This window comes from Triticum urartu, chromosome 7 (assembly GCF_003073215.2).
Source record: "Triticum urartu cultivar G1812 chromosome 7, Tu2.1, whole genome shotgun sequence".
Lineage (NCBI taxonomy): Eukaryota > Viridiplantae > Streptophyta > Magnoliopsida > Poales > Poaceae > Triticum > Triticum urartu.
In genome coordinates, this window is record NC_053028.1 from 567699053 (window position 1) to 567714111 (window position 15059).

Genomic DNA, 15059 nt, shown 5'->3' on the forward strand with positions numbered 1-15059 from the left:
AAAAAGAATCAAAGTGTATACCACTAAGAGACTGCAATGCTAGTGTGTTACTAAGATTGCACAACACAAGCAGAGGGTAAAGACTGTTTAACAACCATGAACTGAGACCACACCAATGGTCTTCTAACATGACAGGTTGCAATTTAAGAATAATGGCTTCTAATTGCTATTGTAAGTATGCGCAACTACAGGTCTTAACTCTTCAACTCTGTGAGTGATGCTTGTCGAGTTTAGTTTGATGGTTCTCAAGTTTTGGTTTGGCATCTATGATCTCGGAAACTTGATTGATCCAGGTGAGATTCTGAGATCACTATTCTGTATGTAGTAGAAAACAGGATCAATGGTGCTACATAGTTCATGTCTGCGAGCATTGTTTTCGGGTCAAACCACTTATGATGAAGCAAACAAATCAAATGAAAGAAAAAAATTGAAATGAAGAATGGCCTTGTTTGTATAATGACATGGAGAACAACTAGTCGCATACATCCGCGATGGCTAGTATTCTGAATGTCTTGCTGGAAGTTTTGCCTTGAGAATTGGAGATAAATGACTGGTGATGGCCTAATGGAGGCAAATATTGATGGTGTCACTGGCCAAGTTTTCGCCGTTCAAGTTGATCGTACTCTTTTAAGCTGGTAGTCCGTTTAACTACTGATGACAAGTGCTATTTAGGGGAGGAAACATCAATATTAACCCTGAAGTTCAGGGCTGCTACAAGTCCGACAACCAGAAACAGGACTGTTTTGTGTCTACATCATCTTGCTGTTTCAATCTATGCTAAAAGCAGGTGTATTAGCACACAAGATGCAAACAAACTAATGGCCTTTACTGAGGAAAAAGAATTGGTCACCCCAGGGTTATACATAGCAGAGCTAATTTTTTTCATTTCCCAGCGTATCAAAATGTGCAATCCTAATTTCTCTTCAGGAGGAAGCCGAGAAGCTGTGGATGACGCTGAAAGTACAGAGGAGGAAGAATTGCAATAGATGTGGATGTTGCCAACGTTTCTCATTCTAATTGAGTTGATTTTGAATGAAGCTGTGTAGTTTGAATTCAGATGATGTATCATGCAGTTTGCAGTGTAATTCCATGTCAATGAATATGTTAATTGATCAATTGCAAGCTAGCACTACTGGAAAACTTGCAAACTAGATTACACCCTTTGCTTCCTCTGCTTTTCTCAGCTAATTAAGACTACCACCAGCCTTCATGCATGTCCCGTTGACGAGCCATGGCAATGAGTTGAGCTTGATAACGCCATGCTTCCTGCCTTGCTTGTAGTAGCTCCTCGGGGGACCTGGTCACGTCGGAGGGATCGATCCACGGGTCGTTGAACTGCACGGTGTCCACCATCTTCTCCACCTTCCGCCGGGCCTCCGCTCGGCTGCGCTCGATGTCGCGCCGACGGCCGGCCTCCTCTTCTCGGGCGGCAGCGCGAGCCATGGCGAGGCGGGCGTTCTTGATCAGTTCGCGCATGCTCGGTTGCGTCGCGGTCTCCGGCGAGCTGGCCACGGGGTTCTTGGTCGCCGTCGCGCTTCTCGGATACTCGCCGCTGCTGGTGGTGCCGGGACACGGAAGGCTGCTGCTGTTGATCTTGGCGGCGACCGCGGCATGGAGGAGCTCGCCCCCGGAGCAGGCACCGCGTACGCGCTTCGCCGGCGGCTGCCCGTCGCACACGGACATGGGCCTCTTGGCAGCGGCGGGATCCGCCATCAGGGCAGGGTTTACGCGCACGCGGGAAGAGCAGGGGTGGAGGTCGGCGGCGGCGCTGCTCCGCGGGAGCAGAGACGGCGGGAGCACCGTGGTGCCGCCCATGGTCGCGGCCGTGGGATCGCGAGAGCAACGATCAAACGATCGACGAGCCGGCGTCGGGAGAGAGAGAGGAAGGTGGATCGAGGGAGGCTGATCGGAGGGCGAGGTCAGATTGATCGGGAATTGGGGAAAACAGGGACGCGGGAGAGACAAAAGTGGCGGCAAGCAATTTGAATCCGAGTCGGCCCAGGCATACCCAAAACGCGCTTTGTTAACTTTCCCGACTTCAGTTCAGAGTTTAACATCTTACTTTTAGGACTTAATTGTGCTGGAAATGGGAGTACTATGATTTGGGCTGAGGATCCAGATTTTCCTCATAAGTTTCATCTTTTGTAATGTGTTGTTCACTGAATATATCCTCCCATTTGCAAGCTCGGTCTGCAAAATGACCCTCTTAGCGCACATAGAATCTTATATTCTGTGTTTCTTAAGCCTCCTTTATCTCAATTCTCCTTTGTTTTACATGAATTTTGTAGGATTTTTTCGGAGCCCTTTGCTTTGTAGAGTACATAGGAATGGAATCCTATTCCTGTATAGAATAGGAATCAATCCTTCGTTTTTTCAAAGGAAAAAACCATTAGCCTACCCAATGGATAAAATCCTATCACATGACATCTCTTTTCTATAGGATCTGAGATAACTCAAAACTTGACTGAAAAAAAGGTTGACTGAATGTGACTTTCTATTACTTCACAAAAAGAGCACATGTATACCTACTTGCACTAGAGACTGATGAAGACACATGCAAAATCTGAAAGAAAAAAAATGCAGAAACTGAAAACCTGAGAATAACTCCAATAAACACAGTGATGGGAGGAGAGCTGCTTTGGTTAGTCTATGGGAGGAGAGATTTTACAAAATCTAACACTGAACAAGGATGATGCAGAAAAATACTGAAAGAAAGTTGAGAAGTAGGCTGCAAATTAAGTAAAAGAGAGTGGGATTCGTACCTTATGATCCATGCAAAAAAAGACCTTGAAAAATAGAAGATACCCATACTTGCTGCTTGGATTCCAGTACAAAAAAAAGACATTGAAAATAAGAGATACCCATACTTGCTGCTTGGGTTCCTGTACAAAAAGATGGACATATAAAAAAAAGTGCCGTGATAAAAATGTAAGAAGCTGCGGGTGTCGCTGAAGGTACAAAGGAGGAAGAATTGCAATAGCTGCGGATGTTGCCAACATTTCTCATTCTAGTTGAGTTGATTTTGAATGAAGCTGTGTAGTTTGAATTCAGATGATGTATCATGCAATGTAATTCCCTTAACTCAGTGGATCCATGTCAATGAATATGTTAATGAAATGAAGTAAACACCATTGCTGCCAAGTATTGATTTTCTCTGCAGTGTGACGTGAAACTGGTCTGGCATATGCACCAATTGTGGTGAAAGAAATTTGCAGCAGTTGCAAAGCTCAGACAGGAAGTACACATGAGCTATTGGCAACAATGATGCAGGTATGCATCAGGATTCAGGATTTCAGCAAACATGCTTTTTGGCGCTTTCCTAATGCGACAAAATAAATTCCCCATTGTGAGGTGTAAACTTTTCTAGACGGAGCACACATATCTTTTCTTCTCATGAAAAATAGCAGCCATTTGGAATAGTTCAAACACAGAAGTATTCTTCCTCATTCAAGGAAAAAAAATGTTATTAGTAGGGAACATACAACAGATGAAAACATAGAAAGAGATCTAGTGGCAGATGCTTGCATACATCATACTGACCAGATCGAAAGTTTTTACATGAAACAAAACCCTTGCATTAATTGATCAATTGTGATCATAATGCACAGTAATTAATGGCCAAATTAAGAATCCCACTAGCACTACTGGAAAACATGCCAGTGAAATACTCCTACACACTTGCAAACTAGATTACACACTTTGCTTCCTCTGCTTTTCTCAGCTAATTAAGAGTACCACTGCCTACTCTGCTTCCTCTGCTTTGCTTCCTCTGTAAGACTACCACCAGCCTTCATGCATGTCCCGTTGACGAGCCATGGCAATGAGTTGAGCTTGATAACGCCATGCTTCCTGCCTTGCTTGTAGTAGCTCCTCGGGGGACCTGGTCACGTCGGAGGGATCGATCCACGGGTCGTTGAACTGCACGGTGTCCACCATCTTCTCCACCTTCCGCCGGGCCTCCGCTCGGCTGCGCTCGATGTCGCGCCGACGGCCGGCCTCCTCTTCTCGGGCGGCAGCGGCGAGCCATGGCGAGGCGGGCGTTCTTGATCAGTTCGCGCATGCTCGGTTGCGTCGCGGTCTCCGGCGAGCTGGCCACGGGGTTCTTGGTCGCCGTCGCGCTTCTCGGATACTCGCCGCTGCTGGTGGTGCCGGGACACGGAAGGCTGCTGCTGTTGATCTTGGCGGCGACCGCGGCATGGAGGAGCTCGCCCCCGGAGCAGGCACCGCGTACGCGCTTCGCCGGCGGCTGCCCGTCGCACACGGACATGGGCCTCTTGGCAGCGGCGGGATCCGCCATCAGGGCAGGGTTTACGCGCACGCGGAAGAGCAGGGGTGTTGGAGGTCGGCGGCGGCGGGGCGCGGGAGCAGAGACGGCGGGAGCATCGTGGTGGCGCCCATGGTCGCGGCCGTGGGATCGCGAGAGCAACGATCAAGCGAACGCGATCGGCGTTGGCAGAGATTGATCGGGAAACGGGGCGAGCAAGAAAAGAGGGACGCGGGAGAGACAGAGCAAGCAATTTGAATCCGAGTCGGCCCAGGCTTAGCCATAGCCAAAACGCGCACTAATGAATCCGAATCGGCCCAGGCATAATTCAGAGTTAAACATCTTAAGTCTGGGCCAGCGACTTAAGTTCAGAGTTAAGATGTTTAACTATGAACTTAGGTGCATTAGGAACTTTTTTTCAATCTTGAACAGCGCTTATTTTGAGATCCCGATGTGTTTGTAGCGTGTTCTCCATGTCCACAGATCTACACGTCTTAACTGTGAGATCTGTGGTTGCTGCTTGCCAAGTTGAACAAGTTTGATGATTTCTCATTTCTCAAGTTGAATGTGTTCATAAATGTTCCCAAATATGAGCAATCCCAGGTAAACTTCGCTGAACTGGAATAGTAACAACAAAGCATGAAACATCGTATATCTGAATTACTACTACAATGCAGCTCATGGAAAATTAGTCTGGTAGCTGGTACCACAGAAACATGTTTATTTTCACTCTGCGAAATTGGTCTCAGTATCTCGAATATGTACGCTACATGACCCCTAAAAAAGCCCAAAATTCAAACTCTAGTCGACGTTGGAGCAGAGCTCGTTATAGTTATGTCTATCGTCCTGCTTGATTGGCCCACGTATGTCGATGTCGTGTCTCTGTCAGCACACCCATGGATCAGCGTACCGGGTTGCTTAGGCTCCATCGGTAAGCTTATGCTTTCAGAGTTCAGCATTGCAGCAACATTTGTCATGGCGGGCCGATATGCTAGATCTTCCTGAGCACAAACCAGTGCCACTTGAGCGCATTTCATTATCTCGGCGACTTCATATCCGTCACCTAACAACGGATCCACAAGCTCATGCAACCTTTGTTCCTTCCACATACGCCAAGGCCTGAAATAGTTTTCAACAAGCTTGACATGAGAGAACTGCAGCGCAAAAGAAGGAAAATAATCTGGCAACAAAAGTAAACATTTCGTGAATGTGAACTATAAGAAATCTTGCTTGGAATATATGTTCAGTTCACTCACATCTCGTACAAGATCACCAACAGTATCCCCTTGCTTGTCGAGTATGGTATTCTTTCGGCCACTAATAATCACCAGAACCAAAACGCCAAAGCTGAACACATCTGTCTTCATCGAGTAAACTCCTCAAGATGCATATACTCCGGAGCTTTGTAACCACTGAAAAGTGAAACAAAAGATATCAAAACTGTAAGATTAGAACATCTGAAGACAAAATGGTGGGAACTGTGATGATTGATATATTAGGTAGCTGATACCTGGTTCCCATGACCCTACTCGTGTGCTCTTGTGCTACATCTAAACTCAATGCTCTAGCTGATACAAAATCAGCAATCTTTGGGATCATGTTACAATCCAAGAGGACATTGTGTGGTTTCAAGTCTCTGTGGACAAGCCAGAACATGGAGTGCTTATGCAGGTAAACAATTCCCTTCGTTAACCCCGTAATTATCTTGAATAGCTTAGACCAGTTTAGCAATGGCCCTTTTGTTCTGTCTGCAAAAAGTTTGAAGAATGATTATCTTTTTGGAATCATGTGGTTTCAAGTCTCTGCGGACAAGCCAGAACATTGGTCTTGAAGAAAGATGGGCGCACCCCCGTCAATCCAAGCTCCAGACATGAAATCGTTGGCTATACAGTTCACAAGAGGGTTACTTGGTTGGTTTATGCAAGTTGTCCTCATTAAAGCTCTATTGTACGTCTGTACTCACTGGGAAGTGGTGAATCGCCATTGCTGGACATGGTGGCATATGCTGGGCATGGGTTTGCTGGTACCTCACTTGCGATGCTTGTCCACATCTTCTGGAGCTACTCATACTATTCTGTTCTGCCATGGTTCTGTATCTGCACCGGGGTATTCCTGGTGAAGACGATGAAGAGGGTTCTGCAAGGTGCACCCAGGACTTATGAGAGACATCCTAGCAGGAACCACTGCTTTCTTACCACTGCTTTCTTCTATCCCTCGCGGCTGCGCAATTCCCCATGCTTTTCTGGCTAGGCAACATCAAGGCTTGATGTTTCAGTCTTTTTTTAAGGTTGATGTTTCAGTCTTAGCTTAGAACTGGGATAACACTTCTCCCCTTCTTTTCTTGAAGGCGAAGGCAAGACTCGATCTGAATAAAGTTTGAGGTTTCTTCTCACTATTGAACTTTTGTAGTGCTCAAACCAAAGGATTTTGCATAACTGGACCACAATGGATGAACACATAGGATATGCTGACATTTACTACTCCCTCCGTTCCTAAATATAAGTCTTTTTAGAGATTCCACTATAGAGACTACACTCGGATGTATATAGACGCCTTTTAGAGTATAAGTTCACTCATTTTACTCCGTATGTAGTCTATAGTGTAATCTCTTAAAAGACTTATAGTATTTAGGAACGGAGGGAGTAGAAGACATGTATGTAGCTAGAATGCATGACTGATGTCCTGTTTACAGAAACGTAGCTACACCAGTTACAAGACGGCGAAACAATTAGCATTGGTAATAAGTAAAGAAACTCATTTCGACACTGCAGCCTATCAGAATTGACTAGTACAGTAAGAATCACTCTATCGCGAGAGTAGCAGCAGCTGACAACAGAGGGCTCTCGTCGACTGAAGAGGCGAACGGCGATGAACAGTTGGAGCTTGTAGGAGCAGGTAGAGTGTCGACCTCAACAACACCCTCCAGCATCTGCACCACCTGGTGCATTGTCGGGCGGAGCGAAGGATTCTGCTCAATGCACCAGAGAGCAACACGCAAGAACCTCTCCACTCTGACCAAATCCTCAATGGCATCGTCATCACTATGAAACAGAACCTCGGTCCTGCCATCAGCAATCAACTGACCAGCCCACTCGAATAGCATGACCGAGTCGTCACCATCCTGACCAGGCACTGGCTCCTGGGACTTTCGGCAGCATATCATCTCTAGTAGCACAACACCGAAGCTGTACACATCAACCTTGGTGTCGATGCGCCTGTCGCTTTGGAACCACTCGGGAGCAATATACCCCCTTGTGCCCCTGATGTTGGTCACAGTGGTGTGCATCTGCTGGTCACTAAGAAGCCTGGCAATCCCAAAGTCAGTAATCTTCGGATTTTTCTTGCTATCTAACAATATATTGTCGGGCTTGATGTCACAGTGGATGATTGGATAATTGCATCCTTCATGTAAGTACTCCAGGCCCTTGGCGATGCCAAGGGCTGCCTCAGCGCGCCAACTCCACATCAGTTGCTGCTGAGGCTGGAATAGGAAGCTCCGAAGGGAACCACCTGGCATGAACTCGAACACCAACATCCGTTGCTCCTTCTCTTTGCAGTAACCAACCATGCGGACTAGGTTCCTATGGTGGATCTGGCCGATGGACTGTACCTCATTCGCGAACTCCCTCTCACTGTAATCATTGGAACTGATGAGCTTCTTCACTGCTATGTCGGGGGAATGTAGCGACTTCAACACCCCATGGTAGACCTCGCCAAAGCCTCCTCTGCCTAGCAACTTACGAAAGCCATTGGTGGCTTTGTAAAGCTCTTTTGTGGTGTAAGCCCTAACAAAGTCATGGTTGGTATTCTTCTTCCTAAGGTAGCAATGTAACATGAGACTACTTACCCCGGACAGCAGCAACAGGAATGCCGAGCCACCGAATAGTGCATAAGGCAATATCCTTCTTGGTGGCACCGGCAACGAGGGGCTGCTCGTCCGCACCTTGATCAACGCCTTCATGGCGATGTCATCTCCACGGCGTCCGATACCTGCCAGCGACACCATCTTGCTACAGTAAGTTCCATCATAAGTAGCAGCGACACAGAGGCAGTCGTCCAAGCAGTAGTCTGCACACTCGTCCTCTGTGATGTGCAAAAGTCTTTCGTATGGCGAGTTTGTCCAAGTGGTGTTTGGGAGCTTGACAACCTCAAACTCGGCGGAGTAGTTCTTCCCGTCACAGCTTTGCGGCATGAACCCCTGTGTGCAGCCCATGTACCTGAGCTGAGAATTGACATAGGAGTAGCCGCTTGGGCACTCACAATCCAGCCGGTTGTTAGGACCATACACACAGTACGAGTTGGGGCCACACAAACCTTGCAAAGTGGTTTTCCTCGTGCAACCTTCGGTTGGGAACTGTCCTCTGACTGCCCACAACACTTTGCTGCTTCCCCCGGTGGTATTCTTCGGCCTGGTGTAGACGCGGACGATGCCGTCTGGATCGAGCGATGCGTGCTGGTGGTAACTAATGGTGGAGTTTAGAAGTGGAGGTATCGCGTCATGCACCGTGCCGTCCTTGATTTGGTAGTAGAGATGCCCCGGCGAGTCGAAGAAAAGAGTCGTGTTGCCGTCCTCCCCAGTCTTGTATGTGCCGCTCGCCCAGTATATGTTGTCTAAGTCCTGAGCCAGATTGCCAGCGGCATGGTTCAGGAGGTGGAAGACAAGGTGGCCGTCAGTCTGCACGTTCAGGCTGAAGCGGCCACGAGACAGGAAGTCTGTGTCCGAGAGCTTGGAGTAAAGGGCAACTCCAGCGCCCATGTACTGCCCCGGGAGGAGCGTATCGGTCGGATCCTGAAAGCTCTCCCACACGACAGTTGTGCCCGGGGAGGTGAGGAACTGGAGGTTGCCTGAGTCCTGGAGCACGAGGTCAGTGCCCCACATGCCAGGGTTGGGGTTCCTCCAGATGTTGCCGGTGTCAGCGGCTAGGGAGAGCATACCATCTTTGATGGTAAGCATGGATAGTGCCGTGGCCGTGACTGCCGAGCCTGAGACTGGGTCTTTCGCGTACCAGACCACCTTGTGCTCCGCAGGGCTGGCTCCCTCGGTGAGGTTGAAGTAGAACCAGACGGCAAGGAGGAACCGGCTAGGGTCAGCGTCAAGGGCGCGGAACCCGAAGGCGTAGTCCCCGGACGAGCATGTGATGTTATCTGGGGGCCTGAAAGTCGATGCAATTGTGAGTCTGTTGGCTACAACTAGAAGCAGATGAGCTTGGAGCAGCAAGAGCACAAGCAGTGGGGCACGGCGGCGGTGGCTGGAAAAAGAGGGAGACATGGCTAATGGCTTCATTTGTGTTTACTTTGCTGGTCAGTGTATACTCATGTTATGTTCTTATATATCTTCAGTTCTTCACTTACGCTACATTGTTTTCCATAGTGTGATAGTGACACACACAGGAAAAAAGTTAATTGATAGCCAAAACAAAGCATTCCACTCGCCGGCCGGCAGTCACAGACAATGTCAAGGTCAAGCGCCATATCTCATACGTTTGCAGGAGATAATTTGATTGCCGTTTTGTTTCTAAATGGGACAGACTTGTTTAAACTACACACATGTGTGGACGAAATCGCACTTTTAAATCTTGACCCGGACTGCTAAGTACGAGGTTCCATCAGCAAATCAGTGGATAATTAAGTTAGATGGGCATGTGCCATTTGGCACGAACCATGAGCTTCAAAGGAGGTGACACTAGCTAGTGACCTGTTGCCGCACAGCCAAACCATCAAGCTTAGATCACGGAGGTGACGTGAAGGCCAGGGTGCAATTTGGCCGGCCAAAGAAAGATGACATTTTCTTCCCCCATCTTTATTTCACAAATATAAGATGTTCTAACCTTTTTGTGAATCGGATGTATACATACACATTTTTGTGTATTTGTTCACTCATTTCAGTTCGCATGTAGTCTATATTCAAATCTAAAACATTTTATATTTGTGAACGGAGGAAGTACTTGTTTCATTTCTTTTCCGACAGATACATGTTTTATTTCTTACTTTAGGCGAACTTGTTTCGTTCATCGCTACACAAAGAAACACTAGTGGATGAAACTCATCATGTAACCGCTTTTTTCAGGGAAGGCCATCATGACTATCTTTATTGACTGCAAATGATAATTACATCATCAACACGACTGTTCGAAATATTGCAAATAAAGATGAGCATGGATTACTTGTGTTTTGTTGAACTTGCAAGATTTTATCACAGGAAAGGGGTACCCTTTATAAACGGAATTGCTTTACGTACCATACCTTCTGGTTATGTACGACGATGTGAACCTTAGATCATTGTTCAACTGGCAATTACTAGATCCTTTCCTGCAAAAAAAGAAAAAGAAAAAAACTGGCAATTAGATCCTATGGTGATTAACTAACCCAGACAAGCGTCGGATAGAAAAATGTCGGATGCATGGCACTGCTCCTTTATAAACTCATCTGACGGCCAAAGTTAAAAAATATTCTATTCTTTACCACAAGGGTTGCGCTTCTATTTTAGTCGACCCTATACATGGTATGCCAGCTGAAGATTCACTCCGGCGGTTCCTGCACAGCATGATATGTTAGACACATCTTTCTTCAACATGGTATGCCAGCTGAAGATTCACTCCGGCGGTTCCTGCACAGCATGATATGTTAGACACATCTTTCTTCAACAGTGTCAAACCAATACAACAGAGAGAAGGCAGATGCGAGCAAATGCACAACAACTAGACAGATTGACTAGCTTCCCAAAAGGAAAACTGATAAAACAACAATATCGTCTTCAAGATATTGGTAATGAACAGGCTGAACATGCGTACCTTCTAGTCTAGTCATCAAAAAAGGCCAGCTACCAGTTGAAACAACACCAAGTCTAGCCCATGATCAGCAGCAGGTCATCAATCCCCGGGCAGCCCACTGTGTTAGTTCTCCAAGATCTGAAACCAAGGCAGATTTAAAAGTCTCTGTCTTTATGCCTCTGGCACTGGCTTGGCCATGTTGACTGAAGTAGGTATGGACCATATTTCTTTGCTTGCATGTGGAGTTAACAGTTGGGGTTGTCACAGATTAATTTTTGTGCAAGGAAGTGGGGAACTGAACGGCAAGAGATAATGATTGCCTTTGCACCAAAAGCTTATGAAACGGATAAAATAAAATATTGACAAGGACAAAAAGGAAGGATAGTGGCATAAAAATGCACCAACGCCTAACAAAAAACAGTGATAAGTAAAGCAAATTCACCAGCCAGAAATATTTGGTGGTTAAACTAGGGAACACCTGTCATGGGAGAGCTAATTTGGTCACAAACATGAGGATCAAAATACTGTTGAGCCTAAATCTGTGTATAAATAAGCTCAGATGAGCTTACTTCAAATCCAATCAAGACATAAATTTTGGCCTCCTCTCAGACAAAAAGGGTACATGCTCCCAGTCCCAAATCCAAGCTCCACCATGGGTGCTCAATATTTCCATAGCATGTACCCCCTCATTGAATAAGAGCCGGCAGATCAGCATAATCTTCTATCTCTGCTTAAACAAGCTTGGGGCTTGGGGGCCAGTAGTCTTCTTTTGAAGATTAGAACTAAGTAGTCTTCTCTCTTGATTGTAAAGTAGTTTTACAATGAAAACATAATCTTCCATTGTGAGAACATAAAAAGGTTAGGCTGCCTACACGAAATAGCTTAGCAAAAGTACATTTTTAGATAAACTGTATGTGTACAAGATACAATGCCATCCATGGTGAAATAAGGCATGATAAGGCTCACATCCAGCCGAATCGAAACCCTCGCTTCTTTGGGGCAGCTTCTACAAGGCCACGGTGGGCACCAGAGAGGAGGACTCGACAGGCCGGAAGCCTTCTCTTTGCCTCCCACACCCAATCCTGCTCCCCAACTCTTCAGCCTATGCTCCAGTAGACTGCCAACTCCTATTCAATATCGGAAGACATAATACATTGACACTTGACCCAAAAGAACCGAGATAGCTCTGCAGGCCAATGAGCAAACAAATCAGACTGGGCATCAATTATAAGCCTGTCACTGCATCACAATCTTTTTATCCATGCCTTCTGGCAAGATAGAAAACACTGATAAGCATGATCGATAATTCAATGTCATATTAGAACTTAGGATGCTTTCCACAAGGGAATGACTAAATGGCCCATTATATAGAGCTCCATAGCATCAATAACAGACATCAGCAAAAATACATGAAGAAACTAGGTAACTATTTTGCCAAGGCTTGACATGGTTGAGTTACTTGTTTGCAGTATGAATGACAGTGACAGACACTTCAACAGTAATTATGATGTGCCACCTAATGTTGAGGGGCTTTGACAAATGCTAACTGACAAACAGTAGCAAAAATCACCCCCCCCCCCCACCCACCCCCCACCCCCCCAAAAGAAAACTGCACATAAAATTATTGGGAAATTTTGAGCCTATGTGATACAACAGCCTTGACTCACATGATGGCTTTGAATCTTGAAGTTAGATATTTCCTGTGGAAACAGAAACGGTTACTAATAAGTAAAAGAAATAACACTGAGGTACATGTAAAAAGAAAGGTTTCATTCAAGCGTGTGGCTACCAGGAATAAAACAGCACAGAACCTTTGGGAAGATTGATGCAGAAATTTGCACTGACATTCATCCCACAGACAAACAGAAAAGGGAAATCTAGCCCTTTTGGTTTATCAAAGTTTTCATCATTGATATTCTTTCATGATACAACTTGGGATGCTTGAAGCATTATGCCACATACAAGGACAGGGTTGCTTTATTTTTGGAGCAAACAGCTAACAGAACCAGTTATTCCTACTTACAAACAACCATAGGTACACGGTTCAGGGAACATGATTTGAAGCTTCAGAATTGCACCAACACATGAAGGCCAAGAAAACAACCTCATGAACGAAGGCTGCGTTGTCCCAGCAATAGGTCGACGCCTGGCTCCAAGACATGCCCAAACCACATTTGGCTCTCCCCGGCTCCTAACCCAGACACTCGTGGCATCATCGTCCATACACAATCCACCGCATCAAACATCACCAGCCTCCCATCTAAAGCATTGTACAGACAAAGAGTCCCCATTCTGTCCGCAGCCTGAAAGTGCCAGAAACTGCCATGCCTACCAGCCACCAACTCATCGAACACCTCCGGCGGCATTGTGGCTACCTCCACCCATCCCACTGCTTCATTGTTGTCCAACTGCCACACCACCACCCGCTCCAGCACCCCGAGCCTCTCCACCCCACCTACCAAGAACAGCCGATCATCAAGAACAAACAGGTGGGCCGTCGTAAGGCCATGCGGCATCACAACTGGCGGAGCAGCCCACTTCCTGGTCTCGAGATCAAGCACCAGAAGCGCGTCTGGGCCCCGGCCGAGCACAAAGAGCCGAGAACGGTCAGTGGCGACCGCAGCATTGCCGAGGATCGCAAATGGCAGCGGGAGCTCGGCCCCAGGCACCCACCGTGGGGAGGGATCGGCGGAGTCCAGGGAATACGAGCGGACAGCGGCGCCGTTGGTGGTGACGGCGACAAGGGTGTAATCCCGGCTGGAGGTGGAGGAGGGTGAGGGTGGGACGACGACGGCGATGAGGTAGGAGCGGTCGGGGAGCGCCGGGAGGCGGAGGAGCGAGTCGGCGGTGACAAGGAAGGAGGGGGAGGCGGAGGAGACGAGGGGAGGGCAAGATGGATCGAGCGGGGGCGAGGGGGGCACCTGGAGGAGGCGCCGGGAGAGCGGGTGGAAGGCGAGGCGCGGAGAGAGGAGGAAGAAGGCGTCGAGGCGGTGCGGGGAGAGGAGGGCGTGGAAGGCCGGGGAGCGGAGGAGGCGGCGCAGCGCCCGGGAGACGGCGGCGACGGGGACGAGCGCGGTGAGCGGCAGGCGGGAGAGGATGCGCTCCTGGAGGTGCGCCGGGAGCGCGTCCCACGGGCAGCAGGCGGCGGGGTCGGAGGCCATGGCCGGCCGGGGATCGGTCGGCGGGTCGGTGGCGGATCACGGTGCCGTATTTGGTGGGAGGAAATGGGGACGCGAGAAAGGGGAGGACGAGGAGGAGCGAGAAGGCTGGCTGGTTGGCATGTAGGCCCGGGAAGGCTCGATTTGCAGTTATATAAAACTAGTAGTGTGTACCTGCAATGCACCTTAATACTAATAGGTAATATATTAATTATACATAAATATTAGGTACGATATTATTTGCGTATTAAGTATGTGATTAGCATTGGCGTTAATATTTTGTATGATATTAACTGTACACTAAACATGTTAAGCGCTCATCATTGAAGCAGTCTCAGTCGTTTGATTGACCAGATTTGATGGTTGGGATTTGTTGAATCTGTCCATTTGGATTTTTTTTATATTGATATAGATATAGATAGATCTGAATATAGGGGGAAATCATATGAAAAGGGAAAAGAGAGAAATTCCACGACCACTTATGAATTGCGATTCCTGATTCACATTATCAAGAATAGGGTGAATTTTAAATTTAGGCAGTTTTCGGATTTCTCTATCGATAAAGCACTATGAGAAATACCTGGCGCGTTGGTGCAAATTGTGTTAAAATAAATGCGTAAATAGGTGCTAAAGATGATAAAACAAACAAGGTGTGTGAACAACAGGATATATAAATGCATGAAAAAAATGAAGGATGGGCTGCAAATTGCTCCAAGCGTTCAACACATAAATTGTTTCGTGGCCAAACAAAAAGTTAATGCGAAAAAGAAATAACACAAGAATGACACATGACTTGATTTCTTAGTCAGGCCCACATCCATCAGCCTGCCATCTCATGAATGTGGTCGAGAGAATTGACTAGAACCA

General features: G+C 47.1%; 2 protein-coding genes across 5 annotated transcripts; both read right to left on the minus strand.

Annotated features, from left to right (window-relative positions):
• Positions 1-4854: 4854 nt before the first annotated feature.
• Positions 4855-12736, minus strand: LOC125519258 (G-type lectin S-receptor-like serine/threonine-protein kinase LECRK2). Of its 3 annotated transcripts, XM_048684123.1 has the most exons (6): positions 12702-12736; positions 11056-11172; positions 10727-10871; positions 5775-10573; positions 5521-5676; positions 4855-5383 (listed from the first exon to the last, which is right to left on the minus strand). In XM_048684123.1, the coding sequence occupies exon 4, from the start codon at positions 9546-9548 to the stop codon at positions 7065-7067; it is 2484 nt and encodes an 827-aa protein (XP_048540080.1). In that variant the 5' UTR covers positions 9549-10573; positions 10727-10871; positions 11056-11172; positions 12702-12736; the 3' UTR covers positions 4855-5383; positions 5521-5676; positions 5775-7064. The 3 variants fall into 3 exon arrangements, with proteins under 3 accessions (XP_048540080.1, XP_048540079.1, XP_048540078.1); XM_048684122.1 differs by having other exon boundaries at positions 5521-10573; positions 10727-10798; XM_048684121.1 differs by having other exon boundaries at positions 5521-10573.
• LOC125519259 (protein ABERRANT PANICLE ORGANIZATION 1-like) lies at positions 11785-14309 on the minus strand. 2 transcript variants are annotated; one of them, XM_048684125.1, is made up of 2 exons: positions 13139-14309; positions 11785-12220 (listed from the first exon to the last, which is right to left on the minus strand). In XM_048684125.1, the coding sequence occupies exon 1, from the start codon at positions 14193-14195 to the stop codon at positions 13140-13142; it is 1056 nt and encodes a 351-aa protein (XP_048540082.1). In that variant the 5' UTR covers positions 14196-14309; the 3' UTR covers positions 11785-12220; position 13139. The 2 variants fall into 2 exon arrangements, with proteins under 2 accessions (XP_048540082.1, XP_048540083.1); XM_048684126.1 differs by lacking the exon at positions 11785-12220 and adding an exon at positions 12227-12734.
• Between the last annotated feature and the right edge of the window lie 750 nt (positions 14310-15059).

Coding starts and splice junctions, on each gene's coding strand:
- LOC125519258 (XM_048684122.1), bottom strand. CDS start 9,548: ATGAAGCCATTAGCCATGTCTCCCTCTTTTTCCAGCCACCGCCGCCGT.
- LOC125519259 (XM_048684125.1), bottom strand. CDS start 14,195: ATGGCCTCCGACCCCGCCGCCTGCTGCCCGTGGGACGCGCTCCCGGCG.